The following is a 23,683-nucleotide window of genomic DNA, read 5'->3' as shown; positions in this document are numbered from 1 at the left end:
AATGCGAGAGAAACGTGGATTCAAAAAAGAAAAATGATCACAAAAAAAAACAAAAAACAAAAAAAAGAGAAAAGACAGGAAAAATACCGTGCAGCTCAATCTGTGCGTCGATTCGTGTGCAGAAACATTCCCATGCAGCCGGAGACGCTGCGTCCTCTCGGCGCTCCGCTCCTCTTCTGTGCACACTTGAAGTAAGAGGGGAAACCCCGCCCAAGCAGACAGGCTCCCCCCCCCCCCCCCTCCGCCCCCCCCCCCGCCTTCCTCCACGACACCGTCCCTTCCCCTGCTATGACCTACTGGATGGTCCGAAGCTTGGGCTCGGGGACCTGGGATGGACGCAGAGATGGAGCCAAAGGGGTCCGTGCAGCATGCAGCCAAAGAGCATCAATGTAAATGTAACTATGAGGCAACCTTAAGGACAAAAATCAAATGTATCCCAATATAATAATCTTATATTTAATTATGACTGCAACTGGTTGTTTTACTATCATTAATCAGCTGAATGCCCATAATGAATTGTTTTGTTCTACACAATGACAGACACACTAATCACTATAGAGAAATATGCCCCACAGAGCAAGATGACTTGATGTGTGTCTGATTTTGTTTGACTAATATTCAGTTTACTGACATATTCACATACTAACAGACAAATGCTGGTATTTATGTGTGCTTTTGATCCACTAATGCACCTTTATATTTAAATGGTCAAATGTGCCAGATTTACAGAATTGACAGGATGTAATATTCAAGGCGTTCTTCTCCGACACACCTCCCTGTGGTTCAGGCTGATTTATTTGGTAACGAGTTCTCAATTCATTTTCATAAACTCACAATCAGCAGAGTTCACACTCGGAGAGCGTGAAGGGTGAAAAACCGCAAGTTGTCATAGGGTGAGAGTAAAAGCAGCAGCATATGTGGAACTTCGTTTAAATGTAGTTCCTTATATTTTATATATAATAAAAAAAACTTAACATGCATAAGGATTGAGCACATTCACAGCACAGATCTGATCGTAGAATCGTCCCATTTATTTTATACAGACAAGTACATCCCTTTTCAGATGGCTGGCTAATGACATGGAATGTTACAGTAAGATTTATTTTTCTTGCATAAAATCCTCACTGTTGAAAATGTTGCAAAAGTCTAAGTGTTTCTTTTTAAGATCAATAAAGCCCCGGTTTTTATTTTTTATTTTTGTACACCATCAACACTATCACCACACACTGTACATCAATTTGGCCTCAAGAGGAGAGTAAAACAAACTCAGAGGCAACACTGCAATGTTTTAAATCACTGTGGTTAACACAGGAGTGTAACCAGTCTGTATGAGAATGGAGGGGGCAGAGGCATTATCAGCTCACATGAGAAGCATACATTGGTGCTTATGAAGGTCAGGGTCTTTGATGTGGTCCAGGCGGGCCTTGAATCTCTGCTCAACGTGGTTTGCTTCATGTTGCCAAAAATGGGGCTCAAGTGGAGTTCATGTCCGTGCGATTGTGACGCACGTGGGTTGAGAAGACACATTCAAGATTTCCTCTTTATAATAAACAAAGAGCTGAGGCCGATCCTGGTCAGGACTCTCCGTTCTGGACTCTTGAGACAGGTGGCTGCATAAAGTCTTTAAAGGGTCCCAGGGCCTCCTTTAGAGCTGAGCTCACTTCAGACGAGGTGCATGTAATGCACTCTACCAGCGTGGGGTACAGGGCAATCACCTGAGCCCATGTGTTGCCATCCACTGCAGGCAGTGAACAAAGGGATTGCAGAACAACAGGAAAAAAAGGATCAGTGGGGTTAGGAGGGAGAGGAAGGCAGAGATTATGAATTGTGATAGAAAGCAATCAAAGAAATAATTTCCTTGAAAAAATTCCCACAGGCATATGGAAATGAGTTTTGCTCTGAATAAAGGGCGACGTAATGTAAAAATGTAATTGACCTTGCAGGAAACATAAACAGTTCTACCCAAATTGGAGATAAAACTCATTTGAAAAACAATCCCAACTGTACTCTGACACATTTATCTGAAATGAATAGATGATAGATAGGGCTGCAATATATATTTGCTTTTCTCATTGTGTCTCCTTTACTCAAGATCTGCACAGTCCTCCACACAGTGCGATACTCACCATTCTCTGGCTGTGTCTTTTTGAGCGAGTCCATCAAAGTGCTGATAGCTTTTAGGACAAAAATAATCTCTGTCACTTGTTGCCTAGAAGAAAACCAAAAACCTTCATTAGCTACACAAATATCCAGTAAATAAAAGCTGCAGATGTTACAATCAGGAACAAGTAGAAAGTGTGTTGAGAGGTTTAGACATGTTCTGCTGGTTGCACCCCTCTAAATAGAGTGATTAAGATGTCCATGACAACACAGGTTTTAAATAAATACACACGCCAACACAGAGGCAACTAAAAAAAAAACTGAAACTATACAGGAGACAGTGGGCAAATAATGACACTGTGTTTATAATAATACAGTAATTTCAGATTTGAAGTTGTATAAATACGTGGTTTTGCTGGTGAACCATGTTGTAATGTATTCAGAGGCCTATAGCATAGTGTACCTTGGAAGAGGGCAGCGTCCACTTAACCTCTCATCCTCTACGTAGCGCCGGAGAACATCTTGGGACCTCTTTAGGAGCACAGAGAGTGCCATACGAGAGATGTAGCCCTCCTGTGGGGTGGACACCTTGTTGCTGAAGGAGAACTGCAGCAGTGTCTCAAAGCACACCTTAGAAAACTCCTCCCTCATTCGCACATCGATCTCTGCCTCTGTTGAAAGGAAATCAATGACATTTCAGCCATTTAGCTGATGCTGCGCTCCAGAGTGATATACAATGAGTAGCCATGCAGGCCTTTTACTGTCCTGCTCCACACATTTGAAGCTTGATAACAGCCATTGCAACAAACCAAGGACTTGATGTTTATACTGACATTCCTCCAACAATCAGCACTCAGGCAACCTGCTATAATATTAATGTGAGAAATACAGATAATTGGCACAGCTAAAACGTAATGTACCTAAGTCTCATCTCACCTGTGAATGAGGGAGACTGCGAGTGAATGGAACCTTTATTGAGCATAGCCATGATCTTGCCAACAAAGTCTTTGGGGATGAAATTGGCAAACGGTAAAATCTCTGTGCTGATCAGCTGGACCACCTAAAATGAAGAGGACAAAGTGATGTAGGCAAAACTCACCATGGCATGAAACACTAGATGATAAGCACAGGTATTTACCTCAACGTCAATGGCTTCATTCTTCTGAAATTCCTGGATGGACAGGTTATCTGGAGGTGTGCTATAAAAGGACATCAATCAAAACCATGGGTTTGAACGTCCAGAATATTTATTTATAGACATGCAAACATAATGTGGAGATTTTCTAAATCTGTACCTTTTGGTAAAAAGGAAGTCTTCAAAGGCATTTGCTAGCTCTGGCCACATAGTTTCAAACTTCCCAGATGAGGCATGCTGGCGTGCCACTGGCAATCCGATAGACAGAACCTTGAGAAGGGAGGAAACAGCGAGCTTCCAGGTGCTCTCGGATGGACAGGCATACTTCAAACCCAAGGGCATTCTTAGCGTCTTACAAGGAAAGGGAAAAATAAAGAGAGCGCCATAATAAGAGATCATGAGAATGAAACTCAGAAAGACTCAGAGACTTCAAGGTAATATCTATAGAACTAACTGGAGTACCCTGAAAAGGTTTCCACCTTCTCTTTTATAGAGAAGAGGTTTGAATTCATAGAGTTAACATCAAAGCAGTATTTGAAGACAGTTTTTCCCGGGCACTGATTCAAGTTTTGTTCCATAAAAACCAGAAAACATAATAGACCATCTTTTGACCAAGTCCTTCTTTCAGAGAACAGATGTATTCCTCAGGGTTGAGATTTTACGAGTATCAGTTTCTTGTTTTGGACACAAAAAAAGGGCGGGGTGAGATTTGGATATGTCCATGGGGAACCTTGTTAATAGTTCTTTGGCAAATGAACTCTCTTCAGTTTAGGATTTCCTATAAACACACTATGGGGAAAAAAATAAGTTGAACTAATTAAAGTGGGGGCCTGCAAATCAAAAAGATGAGATGGAAGACACTGAAAAATCTTTGTAAAGCATAGCTTTAGCTCTCAGGCGACATTGCTAACCACTACACCCCCATGCCACCCACAATTACAGTGTTAAAAAACTACATTTCTGTGAATTTAAGAACCATCCTGGTGAAAATACCTTGATAATGTTTTGCAGAACTTTCTCGTTGATGACAGCTTTGTGGCATGCTGTTTTATGGTACAGGTCCACCACTACCTCCAAGGAGCGCTCAGCAAAGGGCACATAGTTTAAGGCAACCCACTCCGCCTGGGGGGGAGAAAAAACAGGAGTAGACATTAGTCTAACAAATCTGAAACCCTACCTTTGGGCAGAGTCACATGAAAAGCTGTTTTCAAAGACACACTTTGTAGAAGCACACAAGTCACACAAAAATTAATCACAGTCACTTCTATTAGGCTCATATGAGTACAGCTGAAATGTTATAGCCAAAAAAATTATTGGAAGCTACAAAGTGTGTCTCTAAGAAAAATAAACAGAAGCACACGTGTGCATATGAAAATCACCAAAAACACAAAATCAACTGAAAACAGAACTGCACAGGGACTGTGCACACGGAGGCATAACCACCAGTTAGTGGCAGGCAGTGAGGGGAGTATGGAGTGAGTGAAAGACGCAGATGAGACGTGAGAGCCTACCATGCGGTGTGATAGTTCAGCTACCGCAGAGGATAGGTTGTCACCATTTAGCACAGCTTAGAACAACTATACAGGGGGCTGAAGGAGATGATACAACTCACCGGTGCAAAGAGCTGGATCTAAAATGGTTATCCAGTGAGTAGTCCAAAGAAACAGAATAAGAGAAGATCGTAATTAAACCGGTGCTTCAAAGTTGTGTCGAATTTGGAAGGGCATATTGGCTAAATGAGATTTAATCAGGACTGATTCAGGGCAAAACACTGACTCCTAATACCAAGAACATTTAGGAAAAGGTAACAACACTGGAAAAAAGCCAAGAAGGCAATAAAGACTACTCATTACATCAGTTCACTTAGGTTGGATTTTTAGTTTGAACCTCTTATTTAAACAATTTGAACATATTCAGATCCACAAAAATGTCCAGTATTGGGGCTGGGACTGGAGTCCAGATGCAGGAAGTAACAGAATGACATTCAGAACATGAGACATGTGCAATGCAATAATTGTTCCAGCAGAGTTGAATGAAGGCAACTGTCAATATTCCCCTGAAAACCTGCTACTCGCAGGTTTCTAGAACCACAAGAAGACAATAATGAGGACAATAATGTCAGAACAATGATGTGAAAAGTCTCCTCTGTTCTTGAGAAGAACTGAAATTTGTATGTGGTTTGCTAAATGAAGCAATCTAGCTCCATATCACCGGTTTCCATGGAAATTTAAGTTCTTAAAAATTAATTTAAACTGAAACATTTCTCTGACAAGTTGCCAGCAAAGTGAAGATGTGGCTTGGAGCTAATAATAGAGGCAGAGAAGAACCAGTGTACAGTTTTAAGGGTAGCAGTGGACGTCTAAATTGAGAGAGGGTGTGGGGTGTTTATGAACAAAAACGGGGATGACCTTAGTGGAAATGGCTAAACAGAGAATGGCAATGAACAGTAGTGCACACCACGAGTAGCAGTGCACACCACGAGTAGCAGTGCACACCACGAGTAGCAGTGCACACCACGAGTAGCAGTGCACACCGTTTTAATACAACAAACTGCAAACGAAAACCAAGCAGTTAAATGGACAGTTCCACATATTCTTACCTGGTTGTATTTGGCATTGGCCACGTGTTTGGTTTCCATTCTGCCGTACTGAGGAGGCTTGCAGGAGAACTCCACGAAGAGTAGCAGCTGTTCAAAGATGGCTGGGTACATGACCTGCAGGTTCTCCGGGCCCACACAGATGGCCTGCAGCAGGGAGGGAAGGGAGGAACAAACACTGCTGACATCCACCATGGGACTGCATATTGCATAATTTAGCAGACTGACACATTGTTTCCTAGGCTGAGTTGACACAAAATAGGAAGAAATAACTTTTGGTTGATGGGAAGAGTAAAGGTCTGCATTTCTCAGACACGTGATATTCTTGGCAGAGATCTGGAGTTGCTGTATCAAGTCAAGGCATCAATTAAAGGTCAGTGGAAAGGTTTTGCTGCGATTATATTATGTACATCAATCAAACAAAAGTGAAGAAATGTAGCTCATATGTGGATTCAAGCCAAGAGTTAGCAAATAAAATTAAAGCAAAACATTTAGTGGTTCCAAATGTGAGGACATTCTGCAGTTTTCAGTTTCATATTATTTGACAATATTGAATTGTGGCACATTGCTTTAGACAGTAAATGTGAAAAAGTGTGTCTTAGAGCCCAGTTTACTATGGCAACTCCTTTGGCCATGATCGTATGAAGAGAAATACAGTGGCAAGAAAAAGTATGTGAATGGAATTTCATGGTTTATTATGTGAACCCTTTGAATAATGACCTTAAAAAAAGCTAATTGGAGTCACCTGGGCCTGACCTGGGCAGCCACTCAAAATGAGCACAACAAACACTCATCAATGAGGTGAAGAAACAATCCTGAGTCCTTTTATGGTTGTTCTCAACAAACACATGAAAGATTAGAATCTTTTTGTGTTGTTATTTTAGACACATTATGCAAATGAATACATAAAACTATGAAATCCCAAAAGGTTCACATACTTTTTCTTGGCACTGTATATCAGCTATATGCTGCTCACCTTCTGTAAAACATCCAGAGCTGTGAGCACAGCTTCCTGCAGGCTGGTTAGCACAGCTTCAGTATAGGAGGGGAGGATGAAAGGGGAGGCATCACTGCTGATAGGCACAGACACAGCCCCATGAAGGATGACCCCCAGCTTCTTCAGATCCTCCATACTAAAGTTGGCCTTAATGTGCTGGTAGAGTGCTGGGAAAATCTGGATCAATGCTGTAAGGAAGGGCTGGCTGGGAATAAAAGAAAGCTTCTCTGTCGGGCCACTAGGCGGCCTCGTACTTTCCGTTCCTGTCCGATACCATGTGTTCCACGCCGACCACCACAATGCCGAGTCCTCTAAGGCTGAATCCTCCCCCGGGGGAGGAGCCTGCAGCTCAGCGCCATTGTACCGTGTCAGCCGTTCTACTAGCGAATCTGAACGCACCAGGGGTCTGCCAGGACCAGATGCTGAGAAGGGGTCAATGAGCACTGGGGGGACTCCCATAGCAGCAAGTGCATCACCAGCTTTGTCTGAGTCTTTAACAGGAGTGACAATTTGTAGGATCTCTTGAAAGCTCTTGAGAGCGGCCAGGGAGACCTCATTGTTTTTGCTGAGAGCAGCTGACTGAATGTGGTTCAGCAACACCTCCCAGGCCTCAAAGAAATCACCTGCAGATACATAACAAAATGATGGAAGAGTGTGAAATTACCAATTAGCAATGTGTGTCAACTGTAAATAAAGCAAGACAATTAGCACTTGGCTATAAGAGGTTTCCAACCAACATGAGGTAAGTAACAAAACTGAAAGCAGCCACATAGTCTAATGGCTGGAAAAGCAGGTCTATCAAACTCAAAAACATATTATTAATATGAATATAAGCCTACCACATTTTGTGGTAGATGTCCCTAAAAATCCATACACTGACATTATCTTGCCAGCATTTCTATCTCAGTTGTGTGTAGGAACCTTCCTCTTTATTTCATATGTAGCAAACTAGAAATGTGTTGGCTGTTATGAGTCACCTCTTGCAACTTGCTAAAATGCCAGTCAGAAGGATGAGAACTGTTAATGTGCAGATCCTGTTTTATCATTCGTACCTCCCTGGAATATTAATCGCATCCACATGGGTGTTAACAGGAATTAATTGGTGGTAATATTCCAGTAAAACAACATGACCATTTTTAGACTATTTCTGCATTTGGCACAGATTTGTAAATTCATTCCAACATGTAGATTTAATTTTTACAGTCCTGTGGTAGCAGTGTCACAATGAATGTTATGCAGTACAGCATCAGATACTGTCAGAGAAGATGTGTGACTCACCTAACTGTTGCAGGAGATACCGCCTTGTGTTGAAAATGCGTGCCACTCCTGCAAGTGTCAACACCCACGTCTCTGCCCACTGTTTTTCAGCTGTGTCACGTGAGTGGTGGATAAGGATATTTCCACCACCCGATTCAATCTTCTCCTTGTCTGCCGTGGTGGACGACGTCCTCACACAGTCTAGCAGGTGGAACAGTACCTAGTTGTGACAGCAACATATTTATTATTATATAAATCAAACATCAGGACATTCTGCAAGTTACAGACATACTAACTAATACAGTTCATGGACAACAATCAAATGAGAATCACAGTTTTGTATACTACCTTCCAGACCACAATATGCCATGTTGGTTGCTGCAGCAATGTTCCATGGGCAGCGATGGTGGAGAACAATGTCTGCCCAGCGCTTTTACGGACAGCAGGCCGAGGGTCGACACACAGCTCACCCAGCTTGGCATACAGGCACAGCCACAGGCAATCAAACGGAGGAGCAGGGTGAAAAGGCCTGTTGAGGGTCTCTCCTTTTTCCTGGGCCTGCTTCTGCAGAGCTTCCTCCTCCCTTATCAATTCCTGTGTAATGGCTTCACCTCTTTGGAAGAAGTAGTCCGAAATGTTCCACTGTGCATGAAAAGGGAAGTGGGAGCGTTGGGATCATATATTGGAGTGGACAGTTGGTAAAAGGCTTCGGGTGGTTTTGGTATCCTATTACCATAAAGTAATCTCACAGGAACTGCAACAAACCGCGACAAATAATCCTGCAAACCACAGATCAATCCCAGGTTTTGCATGTTCTGAATAGTATGAAATGTCAGTGCCGTGGCGAAGTGATATTAATTTCGATAGCTAATGCAAAACAAGGAATGATCTGATTTTACACTTGTGTAATTAAATTAAATGTACTATGTTTCAGCTTTAAAAGTCACGTCCTGCTGGTGGCCTAGAGAAGGTTCTTGTGGCTTTTTCATTGAATTTTTAAAGTACTATGTTAAAAATAAAGACCATGGAATAAGACATCTCTTACTCACCAGTAGGCCGATGGAGGTCAGGCTGATGTTGAGCTCCTGATTCTGGAGGCCGAAGCTGCCAGCTACATCCACTACAATCTGGAGGCACGTGCAAGGCATTGTGGGCAGAAAGTCTGTCACCACCAACTGCAGGCACTGGAAGGCTGTTCGGATCAATGACTCACTGAAAGGAAACAAGGAACAAAACATAGTACACTTTGACTTTTAGTGTAATTTCTTGAATTAGTTGCAGTTTAACTGTGGTTACAACTGAAACAAAGCATTTGCCTGAAACACTTACCCTTGATCATTACGGATGGCTCCTATGACACCCAAGACAAGGGGCCAGCCAGGCCCCAAGCTGTCCCCCTGGCTCTGTAGGATCTGCAGGACACTCTCTAGCTGCTTCTGGCGGATGTCTGCATGAAGCACGTTGGACAACTCCTTCAGGGGGTTCAACAAAAGAAGCTGCAGCCGCTTTGGGATTAAAAGTGGACGTTAGTATCAGTTTGTTTTTTTAAACTGACAAGCATTGGCAAATAAATTCTTTGTTTTGCAAATGATGCTAAGACTCAATGTACGTATCTATTTAGTAAACATATACAATTCTAATTTTAGAACAGTTTGACTGTGGTGAATGCATCTACAAGGTATCTTTATTAAACTCAGTCATTAAATCTAGTTTGCAGGTGACATATGAGTAGGCGCAAATAAGGCACATATTGATATGTGGAGGTTCAGCATATAGTCGCCAATCACAATCAATTAGTGCATAATAATAATAATAATGCTACTTTAGTATTATAATATAGTAATTTCAGTAGAAGGTGTAAAATAATCATTCAATTTGTGCCATTTACACAGTATCCTATTTATTTATGCAGTTCTATTAACCTCCAAACAGTTGGCATGCCCTCTTTTAGATAAGCTCAGTGCCGTTCTCTTATCTGTCTCAATAAGGTGAATGTCACAGACTATGAGTGACAAGAGAGGAAGAGTTACTGTGACATTTCTGTTTTATTTTAAACATTTGGCACATAGCCTTATCTGTCCTGACTTACATTGTGACAGTGGATTTCTTAAATGTCAGCTTTACAAACAACTGATATTAAGGAGAGACACCTAGAGAACACAAACAATACACATCTATCTAACAAAAAGTCTTTCTGTCCCTAAAATCTTTATATAATAGAGAAGGACTAAGAGCCAATACTCCTAATGGTTTCTTTTTCTCAGTTTGGGCTCCATAATGTGTTTTGCATTTCCTTTGGCAGATTTTTGTTTTTCTGCATTCTTGTGTTTTTGGTCACACACTCCTGTGGTCTTACATACTTGATTCTGGGCTAGTGGAGGATCATGTTTGTAGGCCAGACCAGCTTTGATGAGTGCCGTCAATGCCTCAGCGCCCCACTCTCTCATCCTAGAGTTTGGGTGCTGGCAAACCTGCAAGACATATCACATGTACACACAAATACAGACACCTGCAAGCGATGACAGATCTCATGCAGAGGCTGTTCAGAACAGTGTTTCCCAGCAGTGGTCACAGTGGGTGGGTGTGAAACAAGTGGGTGAAATAAACCACAGACTGCGCGATAGAGACTGGGATCCCCTGTGATAACAGGATATGCTGTGACAGTGTAATCATATGAGCTAATATAGATACACATGGAGAGGCTAAGCTCAGCACAGGAAGTTCTGTATATCCATCGATCTATAAGGACGTTTTTTTTTAACTCTTTGTGTCAGACTTTACAACACTAAAAGGAGAAAAGTCTGTATTGCCTTCAGTCATATAGACAAACTACTAATCAGAATCAGAACCCAGATAGTCCATGTGTATCTATTTACTAATTTGGCTTGCACAATGATTAATACCTCTGATTTTACTCTTAACCTCTTAATCATATTAACATCTGTAAATGAAGATGTAATACAGGTGGTGTCACTTCCATACTACCTAAAAAATATAAAAGCACTGTATTTGAATTTGGCCAAGCCTGCAAAAAAGCACAATAATGCATTATCTAAGCACAGAGTACGCTTTGCAGGTGCAGCTTTACATAGATTTAGTTTGGATCACACACTGATAGCGGAACAAATGCACATTTGGACACATTCTGACACAATGACTTCTCAACTCCAACATGTTGAAGCCAGACTGAGAGGGAGAAAGAAGGCATTTGAGTAATCAAAGAGATGAGAAAGCCAGTGTCAATGAAAGAGAGAATCAGAACTTACCTTCTGCAAAACAGACAGGAGTGCAAAAAAAAAAAGAGAAGGGAGATAGACAAAGAGAATGTGAAGAAAACCTCCACACACACACCTTTACACACATATATGACTGCCAGCACCTACTTAGAGTGTAGTTAAACCCCATAACTGTCAGTAACTAGCTAACTGCATGTACCAGGGCTAAAAAAACTGTACCTATATAAAAAAGTAATAATAATAAAACAATAATAATAATAATAATAATAATAATAATAATAAAATGTAAAACTACTATATATTTTTAATGGTTATCATAGAGTGAAAAGCTCATTCAACATTTGAATATTCTGAAATGTGCTGACACTTGAGGACACACTTTTTTATCTGCACCCCGTAGGCTATAGCTCTAAGTTGATGTCACAATACCTCAAGTAAGTGGCCAGTCAGAGGTCTCCACAGGATCTCTATACGGTCCATGTTAACAAGGCCAGTCTCCAAAAGCTTGGCCACCGCAAACAGAGATGGCTCCTGAAACCAAGAACAGAAAATACTAAACTTTAAGCAAATACCGTCTGCTTTGGGTTCTGTAAGTGTTAAGGTTTACAAACATGCTGCTTTGTGTCCTGTGCAGGACTGTAGTGAAGGGAAAGGGTACGTTTCTGAAAGTGTGTGACATTTTCTGTTTGTACTTAGCTTTACCTTGTTGTTTCCATAAGCCATTTCCATGGCTTCCAGAGAGAGAGAACAAAGAGCATTGATCAGGTGATGCAGGGACACATCATCCAGGTATCTAGAACACACACATAAAAATATTGCACATTATGTATGCACTTTTAGTACTCATACTTCTTTGTAAGTGCACAATAGTTATTATTCAGGACAGTGCAATGAATATTTATAAAGATGAACAATTCTTTTCTACCCCAGAGAATAAAGACTCAAGCTGAGATTTTATCATTGATTATGACTAAAACTCCTCTCTCTACTGAATTTGTAGATGCTATAATTTACTTTTATTGACCTCAAATGACCTTTACCAGCAGCTACCCTTCTTAATAAACATCTTCTAGATAATTTAAAAGCATATGCACATGTAATTGGAGTTTCTGTTGCGAGTATCTGTTTACAGTCATGGACTAATACTTACTGGGAGCTCTCAAATAGTCTGGACAGGATGTTGGAGATGACAGGCAAGTCTGTCATCACCGCTGTGGTTAGCACCTGTTTAGGTTAAAAACACAAACAGTAATTAGTTTGTCAGTTCAGTGCCGACAGTGACTTGAGATATATGCTGTACAGTTCATGCTCAACACACAGTTACTAAAAAGACTCACTGTACTGGGTCCCTCCACAGCCCGCCCAGGCTTCAGGGCACCACCCAGCCCAGGCTTCAGTCCTAGGATCCACACCAAGTGCTAGGAGAGAAAAGTGAGAAGCTCATCAACATCTACATCAACAGAAGGTCAAAAATGTTCACGGACATACTGACAGATAATGCAAATTATCCTACAAGTGAAAAAGATGTAAATGAGTTATGAGTTATTAAATTTCAACAGTAAATATGCTCTTGTCTCCTTTTTTCTGACAGGCAGTTTTCAAGTTTATATTGCAAAATACTATTTTGTCTAATTAGTTAAAGATGTGTGAATTTCTTTGTGCTGTCCCATGTAAATACTGGATGTGGTAGCAGATGGTAGTAGTGGTAGTAGTACCTGCAATGTGGCCAATACTAGCTGCCAAGAGGTGCCAAGCACAGCTCCGTTGCAGTGGGCCAGGTTCAGTAGGGTTCGCATACACTGGATGTTCTTGGCAGTCAGCTGCAAGAGGAACAGTTAGTTTTATTACACTATATTTAATGTATATGTCATGCATTTATCTCAAAATAGTTTTCATAACAAATCGCAATGAGTGGAATCACAGAGAAATATATCTATTAATTAGTATAATTAAAACCAATGGTCAGGATCTCTATACGGTCCATGTGCATGTTACCCAGTGGTCACTGCCATACATCCATGGAAATAAAAATAATAAAAATACATTTGGAACTTGCTCATGTTTAAACCATCTTGTTGTGTGGTTTTAGAGTTGGTTGGAGACAGATTCAACTGTGTTACGTATACGATGTGGTAGTCGTGACTATGACCCTCTCACTGTTTTACAGTATTTATCCTTAAAATGTATCTTCCTCCCCAGCAGCAGCAGCAGCAGTTTTACTTCCTTCTTTTTGCAGCTGTTGTATCCTTCATGGGGAATTATTGTTTGTATAATTTGTTTTGATTACTAAATGTCTGTATGCTTCAAGAAACTGCTTCAAGAATTAACTTATTAAATGTCAAGTGTAACCACAGCCTGTTTATAATTGAGTGTAAGTGCATGTGCGTGCATGTGTGTGTGCGTTTTCTTACCACCACAGTGCCCTGGGGCTGGGCAGTAAGTGGCTGTCCCACAGCCACTACCTGCTGATGAGATTCACTGGAGGGGCTGATAATTTGCACACTCTGTCCCTGGATTGAGTAGGCTGTGGATAATACACACAGATGCTGAAACACTCACCCACACATACCAGAGTCAGTTTTTCAATGAGACAGTAATACACACAAACAGGTTTTGTAACAAGCTTACGACATGCAAGAAAAGCTTTCTTAATTAACTCCAAGGCAAACAACCATTGTGAGTGGAGACCCAATTTGCCAGCTTTATCTCTACAAGCTAATATGCAAATAGTGAATGTCTGAGCAGTTGGTTTGAGAGTGGCTCTGTGTGTGTGTGTGTGTGTGTGTGTGTGTTGTGTACATCTACATTCCCTAGACACATTCTGTGTTTCTAATTAGAAACCGCAGTGAAAAGTCATGGATTAATTCAATAAGTGCATCTAACCATATGGTAGAAGTGCTCATTAATTTAACATAAATACACATGACCAGAGGCCATCCCCAGGGATGGAAAAGGGGACTATGGGTTACTATTACATTCTGTATTTCGTGATCCAAACATTAGAGACTGGGTACCTTTACTGGAAAGGTTGGCGGCATTGCTGCTGAGAACAGTCAAGGCATAGTGAGGGGGCAGAGAAGCCTTGCAAATAGCTGTGATGAAGGCATCTCGGGGTGTCACCAGACTTAGACGACCACACAATGAGGCCATGGTCAGTTCCGCTTTCAGTATGTTTTCCGTCGCTGTTTCATCGGTGCTGCAACACAAGACAGACAGATCTATAACTAGTGACTGCAGATGAGCAGTTTGTAAAACTAAAACAAAAAAAAAGAGAGAGCCCATTACCTGGCATCTAGAAGCAGAGACAGAGCAGCCAGTAGACCACACCAGCAGGCACTAACCATCTCCTCCCACACAAGGTGGGCTCCTGAGACAGAGACAAAGCATTCATGAGTTTATTCAGGACTTTCTTATTTCAATGCAGTTTAGACAGCATCACATAGGAAAAGACATAAAAACATGCCACCATTTATGAGATCTGTGAAAACGTAAAGACATAGAGTCACACCACCCAGAATTGTAATGAGGTTGTAAAACACGTCTGGTTTGCATAGATACTCGGGCATTTCCCCCTTGAAAACATGTTCTACTTCTTAGTTCTTAATCGTTTCATGTAGGATTTATCTCTGCATTAAATTTTACTACTATACATCTCATACAACCATCTGAACATTTCATTGCATTATGTTTGCTATTGTACTTCATGTAATATCCCCTTTGACCGTTCATACCAGGCTGTGGCTGCCACTCCTGGTCAGGGTGAGTCTCTCTGAACTCGGCAGCTGCTCCCTCCTCCAGAGAAAGTTCTCTTTCAATCATGGAAGTGATGCCCCTCACCAGGTCCAGAAGGGCACTGAACGCCACAGACATTGCATAGCCCTCTGGGATGGATGGGGGCTCCACCTTGTCCAGCATCTCAAGACTAGAGGATGAAAGAGTGCAGAGGAGATAGGTGTGGAATTAAGTGTGTATGCATGACTTATTTAATAACACTGATTTACTTGACCAACACTGGAAGAAAGATACTATTCACTTCAATTCTGCCAAGATACAAAAAAATGCCTGCATCATCTAGCCTTGCCTGCCAGAAATAACCTTTTAACCTGGACTCTGTTGCTTTGTCTCTTACAAAAAAAGCAGCTGTTGCTCTTTCTACACTCAACATTTCAGGCATTAAACGCATCAAAGGTGTGCATCCAATTCTGGTTTATATCAAAGAAAGTCTGCTCCTTGCAGCCTTTCAAAACTACTAGGAATAATACATCTTAATTATAGCAAATACACTCCATTACTGTCACAGGGCACGATTTAGACAACACCTCTAACAGGAGGGCCTCTGGCTAATGTAATTCTCTGGATTTTAAACCTTGCTTCCCTGTGAAATACCATATACTAATGGCAATAGATTTCACTCCTCAAGCAGGGTTAAGCCTTTGATCTATGCACCTTATTATGAACCTCTGTGGTTTATAGAAAAATTGCTTCCTGACTTCTTGCAGGATATAGCCAACTCTGTAGTAATGCGTTCATTTAAGTGCCTTAGCAGCACAGAACTGATAGTTCCAAGAAATTTAGATGTCCACTAGTTTATTGTGTGTGCCCCAGGGGTGACGTATTTGTTTACACATGAAAGACAATGATCAGAAAGGTAACCTACTTAAGTCTGTGAGGTAACTCTACTTACTAAGTGGCCTTGGCGCTGCCTTGGACACTAACAGTCATGAGGGGGATCCAGGTACCACGGTACTCAAACGCAGCCTGTGTAGTAAGGTTGCCACTGACACCTCCTGTCCCTGGGCCGCCTTGTGCTGCACCCTGGGCCCCTGAACCAGAGCCTCCTAGACAAAAATCAGAGGAATGAAATGGGCAAAGAGTGAATAAAACATTGTCAAAAAGAGAAACTGGAATAAAGTACAAGATAACAAAAATGCATAATATTAAAAGAAAACTTAACTAAATACGTTAGTATACGTACATTTTAGGTGCATTAGAACACATTTTCAAATCATTTTATTCAATAAATGTGTGAACTGACCGGCAGGCGCACTGATGGCAGCAGTATTGCCTGCGTTGGGTACAATGAAGAGGGACTGGATGAAGGAGCCCAGTGCATTGACAATGTCTCTAAATACCTTAGTGGAGTGCTGCTTCATGTCATATGACTGACAGAATGAACTGGGGAAAAAAACAAAAATCAAACGACACAAAATTAATACCAGTACCAGAACAAGACACCTCTCATCCTTTTACACTTAATGTAGCATTAGAATATGTTGAACTATCACACACAAAACAAGACTCTAACTAAAATATATGCCGTTTCTTTCTAAGCTTAATGTAATTTACCGTAATAAATGTGGCTGTACACATAACCTATGGACTGATTCCACTGCAACGGCTCTCAGCCACTGTGGCTTCTCCCCATCAAGAAACTTCACCAGCAGAGACAAGAAAATCTCACACTCAGTGACCTGCAAAGAAAACAAATATATATGTGTCTGCGACAGACGGTTAACCTGCTAAACAGAGAGATACCACACTGCAACTGGAAGACAGCCTCTAGCAAAATCCCTGAAACCCTTTAGACTTCACAAAGCTAGTCTTAGGGCCCAGTTTGCTTCTTGATGGGCACAGACAAAAAGACAAATTCCCATCTCTAGTATTTATAAAATACCACTAAATAAAAACAGATGGAATGCCAAATCACACAACTGCAACTAAGCTCATTAAAGAGCCTGAGGCAGACTTAATGCAAAACTATTACTATGCTAATCCAATCGTAATCAGACAAGATCAATTAAGTGTAACGGCCATGTGCTCGGTCTACAATCCTTTGAGAATGGTTCCATACCAGTAGGGTGTAGAAGTGTTTGATGAGGACTGAGACTACACGAAGCAGCCTCATGCAAATGGGAAAGTAAGGTTTCTCCACAGGTGCTGGAGAGGCAGCGCTGCTGCTGCCCTGTCGGAACTTAATGTTGGGCGAGAAGAGCTTGATGACGAGGGGACACACCCGTTCTTTCAGCAGGAAACTGAACTCCTGGTGCTGGGTAGAAAACAGACAGTGAGTGGGAGAATGAGATCAGGTCAAGCATAGTAATACTATCACTGAATCAACTTTGATGCTAAGATCATTTAAAATGTAAACAAGATAATAAAATAACATACATGACACTGGGAAACAATAAGTGTAAGACAAACTATTATCACCAATAAAACATCATTATATTTAGCAGTTTTGTTTCCGTATCTATAAAGTCTCTATTAATAACTTCAGTGCCTAAAACATGAAGGACTAAATATACCTCTAGGAATACCCCAGGAAAGTCATTCAAAACAGACTCCAGAAGCTCTAGACCAAATGTCCTTGTCATCTCAGTCATCCCCACCAGCCAGTAGGGGGCATCAGCATTTACCAGCTGGCACAGGTCCTGCAGAACAGAATAGAACACAATGGAGTTTTATGATGGTGAAACAAGGCAGTCACTGACAAAGTGCAAAAAAAAAAGCACTGTGAGTGAGGGATGACAAAGGACTTTAGGACAAGACACACTTGGATCACTTCTTCTTAAATTTTATTTAACAGCAGAAATAAATGCAATTAAAAACCTTTTTTTAATAAGTGTAGTGAGGACTATTGTGAATTCTTGTCTTCTTTTCACAAAGAATAAAATAAAAATCCATGTTTCCAAGATAACACTATGGTCCATAAGTGTTACCTGAACCTGAAGAGGGGAAAACATAATACCATGTAGAAAGCTACCACCCTCCAGTGGACATACCTGGAACAGCATGTAAGCGTCTTTTGCACTGGGCCTCAATGTGCTAACTGAGCGCCTGTTGGTGTTTCCCTGGACCGGAGGAGGTTGCTCCACAATACCTGGTGGTCGAATACAATGTATATTTGGGACGTCAGGACGACGGGAAGTCAGTAGGGCAAATAAATAGGGCATCAATAAAGTTTGTCATTAATCTGTGACTAACTGACCGTCACCGAATGTTTCCATGTATGCTGTTGGACTCTGGTCTTGGCGTTATGTCTAAACTTCTTGTTTTAAACCTGACTAGTCATTAATTTTACATGTAAAATGTACATGTTTGCCTTATGGAAGCATCGGTTTGTCTGAACACAGCGATATGGAGTCACCGTTTCATTTAGATAACACAACCCCGCTCGTACCTTTGAAGCGTTCATCTTCGGCCACCATCCGCTCAAACACCACAGTGACGACCTGCCTCACGGTGGCAGCTGCTGTGTTGTTAGTGATGTTGTCCTTAGTGAAGTGAAGACGGAAACACAGCACAATCGCCTGGGCAGAGACAAAATGTAAGTATTTTTGCAGCATATGCAGGAACAATATAGGCATTGTAACAAAAACAGTGTGAACAGAATGGGAGAGTTCAATAGTTGTTATAATTAACACGGTGTGAAAGCAAGAATGCCAACAATCTGAAACAACGGGTATAATAAAACATTACAGTCATAGTTTATTAACAGATGGTAGATGATTTACTGAAGAAGAGAAGTTAACTATTTGGAGTCCACATATACACAGTTCAGGTGTATATACAAGGGAGTATGATATAAGAGCATATACCTTGGAAAGTACTTCATCATGAACAACTGTATTGGTGGTTAGCAGGACCAGGACTGTCTGTAAAAGTTTCAGCTCCTCCAAACCATTCTCCATCAGCTGCCACAACATGTTGATGATGTTTCCTGCTGCTGCCTGTTATGTACACACAAACACCTCAGAGTCACTTGCTTACAACAGATAAAGCATGTGAGAGCTCAGCTTAAGGTCACGCATCCCCTAAAATAAGGCATGCACCAATGCACGCAACTGTGGGATCAGCTGGTGCTGCCCGCTTACGGGTCACAACATCACAGTGTTCAATAACAGCAAATGTAGCTGCCTGTTGACATTATGTCACTCGATGCTGACAGTAAGCATGCCCTTTGTTGCGTGTCTACGTGGTGTTGCACTAATCTGGCTGGAGTCACAGAGCTCTTTACTATAAAGAAAATCATCACATGTGAGAAGCTGCGACCAGCATGTTTGATCATTTTGATTAATAACTTTCAATCACAATACCGCAGGAATTAACATAGCCTTTTATACCTGCTCAGAGAGTTTAGGCTATGTTGCAATTCCCACACACAGGTGCTAACAGTGCAGGTTTTGCCTCAATTGTGACTTTTGCTATTGAACATCACAAAACTATGCAACAGCAACAATTTTGTTAACAGAGGTTTACCGGATTTGGAAATATTGATTTGTTTCTGTGGTAGTATAAGACACCCTTGTTAAGTATGCCATTAGTAAGAGTTAATTCAGTCTCTGTTCTTTGGAAACATTTTCTTTCAAGACTTTTGAATCATGCGTCTCCTTCCCCAAGGAAACAAAAAGACATTAACTTTCACCACTTTCTGCCTCCATGACAAAGTATCTGAAATGTTTCTCCCCACTGACACCTTGAGAATCAATACTGAGGAAGTCTGGCTTTGTCTTGTGAGAAACTTAGGTAACCCTGCAGTTTGGAGCAACTGATGACGCGAAGAGCTGCTGGCAAAAGTTACAATGTCAAGTTGATCAGAAAAATGTGTGGATTGTTGCATATGTGTTGCATAAGTATAGATGTGTCTGTGTATCCTACAAGTCATAGATGTTTTAGATGTTTGTTAAGTGCAGCAGAGTGATAACAAGCACTCAAAGGCAGGGATGAAGAACTCGGGCACCATTTTCTGATAACTGAGTTTATCAAATAATCCTCACAACTAACAGATTAATTAGTAATTATAATAAAATCCCCAAAACAAACCAAGTAGCCTGACAAGTCACACCTCTCGTTTGAGGATTTATTCCCAGTGTAGAGCATGTAGTCTCTCTTAAGGCAGAAGCTATAAAACCTGTGTTAGCCTAATTAAATAAATGTTTGACATCAAAATATAGCACTTATGGGATGGCTCGATAAGATTTTAATAACAGTCTTTTGTGGTTTATTAATGAGGCAGTTGTACAGCAGCTCCAGGGTAGCAGCTCTGAAACAGTCCTGATCTCACGTCTGACTCCAGTTACTTAAAACGTTCATATCACTGCACTCATCACATTAGCTTATAAAGAATTATACTATATATATACATATATATACATATATATATATATATATATATATATACATATATATATATATATATATATATATAACTGCAGACTGCTGATATGAAACATCCTAATGATAATTTTTCTAGGCCAATTGTCTTCTTCAAAACAGACTCTACAGACATTGTGAAACAGCTGAGCTGTGCTTTTTCTATGTAATTTATATTTAAATTACATTAACAATCCTAACATTTACCCAATAGGTATTGGTGAGTTGCAGTTGTCTTTTGGGTATTTTGGGAATTTGGGTACCATGTTAAGCAAGAATTAGTACAATTCGTAGTAGTCAGTGCATTAATAATGACAATCCATAAGATCCAAACAACACGATTACTTGATAAAAAGTTGACATGGCTGGTAAAACTTCCATCTTTAGTGATTAATGAATTTAATTATGTAAAATACACAAACTGTTCTGATAAACTAAAAATGTACTCTTCACACTTATGGTCTTTATTTAGAAATGTGTTTTCTACTACATACCAAAAACTGTCTACAAGGACAAGAGTATTGACTTGTGCACTCTTAACGATGACTCGATAACTTTGTGTCATTCTGTTAAGGACATTGACACACGGTGATGAATACAGATAAAAGCCTTTTACTGTAGATGAAGGAAATCAGATATTATCTAAAAAACCTGGTGCTACAAAACTTTGTATGACACAGCAGCTTAATCCACATCAGTTTGAACAAAAACATGTTGCATTAGACTGTATTCATTTGAGAAAGGTGTACCTAATAAACTGGCACAGCATATGTCATTCTACACATTAGCATCTGCTCATAGCCCTCACCTCAGATACCACCTCATGGGACATGAGTCTCTGGATAGCAGCCAGACACAGCTGGGTGATCTTTGGCTCTTTGGTGCCACAGCCCATCAGAAAAGGCTGCACAACCTCTGAACTGTTCTCCTTGAGAGCTGCAGGAAGAGGACACAGATAAGGCTAAATGTCACTATATTTTTTTTATATCTGTGCAGAAACATTTTGGAAACAACAACAACACATTTCAGTATGTAAAGGAAAGATGTAAAAATGATGAGTTGTGATTTATTTAAATCAAATTATTTAAAGAAAAGTTGTGATTGTCTATGTCCCACATGTCTGATATCTAATCAGAACAAACTGAACTACTAAAACTGAGAGGAATCTGAGAGCAGAGGAAGTATGAAGCTGCAAATATAGCAGATTGTGTCATGACACCATGTGACTGACAAAACATTCATGTTTTTGTTTGTTTGGATATTTTAATTCATGCGGTGGCCAATAGCAACATTTACACTGTGAATATACAGAGGGTTAGCACATAAAACAGCAGCTTTGCAACACTGGCAATATTATTTTATGAACATGATTCATATTCAATTTAAATGGCTCAAATAGACAACATATTTTGTGGGATAATTCATCATTTTCAAATTAGGGTGAATACATCCTCAAGCAAAGTGGCAACTAGATATCTCAATTGTGGTTAACCACCAACCATCCCCCCCTCCCGCTCACCTGCCAGTATGTCTGCATTCCTGGCTGCAATGGTCTTAATCTTCACAATGCCAGACTCTGCGGCCTAGAGGGGGAAAAAGAAAGAGAGGTGATGTATAAGCTGAAATCTGATGTAATGTGTATCAAAAAGTGCTGATGGTGGTACCAGACACGATTTCTTGTAATGATATCCACACAGGAGAAACAGGGAGGACTGATAGGGGGCTTGTGCATCTCTAAAGAATGGACTTCAACTTTAGAGGCATGTGTTAGCAGAAAGTGATTTCCCAGGTGAGGTGTCTGACAGGGGTGAGATGCTAAGAAATGGAAAGGGGAAAGACGAAATCTTAAGAGAGAGAAGGGGCGGCCAAAGGGATTGACAGAGACAGTCTAAATGTGAGTCATTCTGTGCAAGAGAAAATGAGTGTTTACCTGTCAAAACATAGGTTGTTCTTATCTTTTAATAAGAACCACAAGTGTCCTTAACGCTCTTCCCCATCACTGCTCTCACAGCCTTTCTACCACTTCTCAACGTTACTCTTAAAGTGTCTTCTCATACCAAAAGAAAACATCACTTGTCATACAGCAAATGGCCTGTCTAAAAGATGTTTGCCCTTAGACAATAACTGTAAAGCTGCAAACTGGATGATCAAAATAAATAAAAGTATTAATCTCATTAAATGAAAAAATGTGTTTATTGTAGCCTCAAATCACAACATCTGGAAAATTACCTACATAAGCAGTAGAAGCAACATCCTCGGCTGAGGAACGGGCCTAAATCACCTTGATATATTTTTGAGCTTTTATCTTGAGCATGCAAATTAGTGGAGCCTCAACTCCATTCTCAAACCCCCTACAGAAATAAAGTATTAATGTTATGGTGACAACAGAATCCTTTTTGTCTCAGCGACCATTTCTGTGGTCAACATAGTGAAAAGCTTCATCATCTTAGATTAGTGGATAACAAAACAAAGCTGCAAGCCAATCTAGCTTTCTGTGTATAAAAGCAAGATTAAAGCCTAATAATGAAATAATACTAAACAATCCTCCAGGGTGTGGAGAAATATCCCAACTTTCCTCTGTATAGCTGAAATATTTGTCCGACAACTTGACTCACTTTAATCCGTCATTTGCACAGTCACAAGGTCAGCAACAGAGAGTCAACAATTCGTAACCTGCTCAACCTTTTGTTACCAAGCAACCACTGGTCAGAGGGCTGTACACAATACAAACTGTGAACCGACACATTACCATACAGGTCCTTAAAAGTTAATCTTCAAAAAATGCTAGTCTGCCTTGTTTCCTTTATTCCACAGACAGAGTCAGGGGCCTTTACAGGGCAGTGAGGGGAACACAGTGACCTTGTTTTGAGGCTGTGGCTTCGTTTTTATTCCCAAAAGACAAAAGAAAAATATGATGTACCCATCCTTCCAACTAATAGAAATTTACCTTTAGATTAAAGTTGTAGTTTTATCTGCTTAGAGTTTAAACTATCAGTCAGTTAGGTGATTATTTAATTAGATTTATATTATTGTTACTGATTAAGCAAAAGAACATTATCTGCCAACAGTTTTAACAATTATTTAATAATTTATTGAGGCTAAATGTGAAGTGCAACAGATGTCAACTTAGCCTGAAATCAGTCACCAATATTAAGAATGAACAATTTCTCCAATCACCAAGTTTCAAGTCCCCTTGAAATACTTCTGAT

The 23,683-nt window shown here is 40.5% G+C and overlaps 1 protein-coding gene across 2 annotated transcripts in view; it reads right to left on the bottom strand.

Moving 5' to 3' along the window:
* Nucleotides 1–1,008: 1,008 nt before the first annotated feature.
* The window catches only part of mon2 (MON2 homolog, regulator of endosome-to-Golgi trafficking), a 28,029-nt gene continuing 5,354 nt past the window's right edge, over nt 1,009–23,683 (bottom strand). Inside the window, exons 2-35 of one of the 2 annotated variants that reach the window (XM_026365147.1) lie at nt 21,994–22,057; nt 21,283–21,410; nt 18,920–19,051; nt 18,502–18,631; nt 18,104–18,201; nt 17,627–17,752; nt 17,173–17,367; nt 16,668–16,792; nt 16,357–16,496; nt 16,006–16,159; nt 15,053–15,243; nt 14,607–14,688; nt 14,336–14,517; nt 13,733–13,845; nt 13,037–13,141; nt 12,659–12,739; nt 12,472–12,545; nt 12,024–12,114; nt 11,751–11,852; nt 11,352–11,354; nt 10,446–10,556; nt 9,415–9,590; nt 9,135–9,297; nt 8,434–8,727; nt 8,107–8,305; nt 6,808–7,451; nt 5,835–5,978; nt 4,229–4,357; nt 3,396–3,586; nt 3,239–3,299; nt 3,037–3,160; nt 2,564–2,771; nt 2,127–2,209; nt 1,009–1,738 (exon numbers count right to left, since the gene is read on the bottom strand). In XM_026365147.1, coding sequence (XP_026220932.1) covers nt 1,575–1,738; nt 2,127–2,209; nt 2,564–2,771; nt 3,037–3,160; nt 3,239–3,299; nt 3,396–3,586; nt 4,229–4,357; nt 5,835–5,978; nt 6,808–7,451; nt 8,107–8,305; nt 8,434–8,727; nt 9,135–9,297; nt 9,415–9,590; nt 10,446–10,556; nt 11,352–11,354; nt 11,751–11,852; nt 12,024–12,114; nt 12,472–12,545; nt 12,659–12,739; nt 13,037–13,141; nt 13,733–13,845; nt 14,336–14,517; nt 14,607–14,688; nt 15,053–15,243; nt 16,006–16,159; nt 16,357–16,496; nt 16,668–16,792; nt 17,173–17,367; nt 17,627–17,752; nt 18,104–18,201; nt 18,502–18,631; nt 18,920–19,051; nt 21,283–21,410; nt 21,994–22,057 — 5,007 coding nt within the window. In that variant the 3' untranslated portion in view covers nt 1,009–1,574. The remainder of the gene's footprint in view (nt 1,739–2,126; nt 2,210–2,563; nt 2,772–3,036; nt 3,161–3,238; nt 3,300–3,395; nt 3,587–4,228; nt 4,358–5,834; nt 5,979–6,807; nt 7,452–8,106; nt 8,306–8,433; nt 8,728–9,134; nt 9,298–9,414; nt 9,591–10,445; nt 10,557–11,351; nt 11,355–11,750; nt 11,853–12,023; nt 12,115–12,471; nt 12,546–12,658; nt 12,740–13,036; nt 13,142–13,732; nt 13,846–14,335; nt 14,518–14,606; nt 14,689–15,052; nt 15,244–16,005; nt 16,160–16,356; nt 16,497–16,667; nt 16,793–17,172; nt 17,368–17,626; nt 17,753–18,103; nt 18,202–18,501; nt 18,632–18,919; nt 19,052–21,282; nt 21,411–21,993; nt 22,058–23,683) is intronic. The other variant, XM_026365148.1, reaches the window with a different exon arrangement.

This window comes from Anabas testudineus, chromosome 6 (genome assembly GCF_900324465.2).
Source record: "Anabas testudineus chromosome 6, fAnaTes1.2, whole genome shotgun sequence".
In the NCBI taxonomy this organism is placed as follows: Eukaryota; Metazoa; Chordata; class Actinopteri; order Anabantiformes; family Anabantidae; genus Anabas; species Anabas testudineus.
Note: the sequence above shows the minus strand (reverse complement) of the source record. Positions and strands in the feature narration are given on the sequence as shown.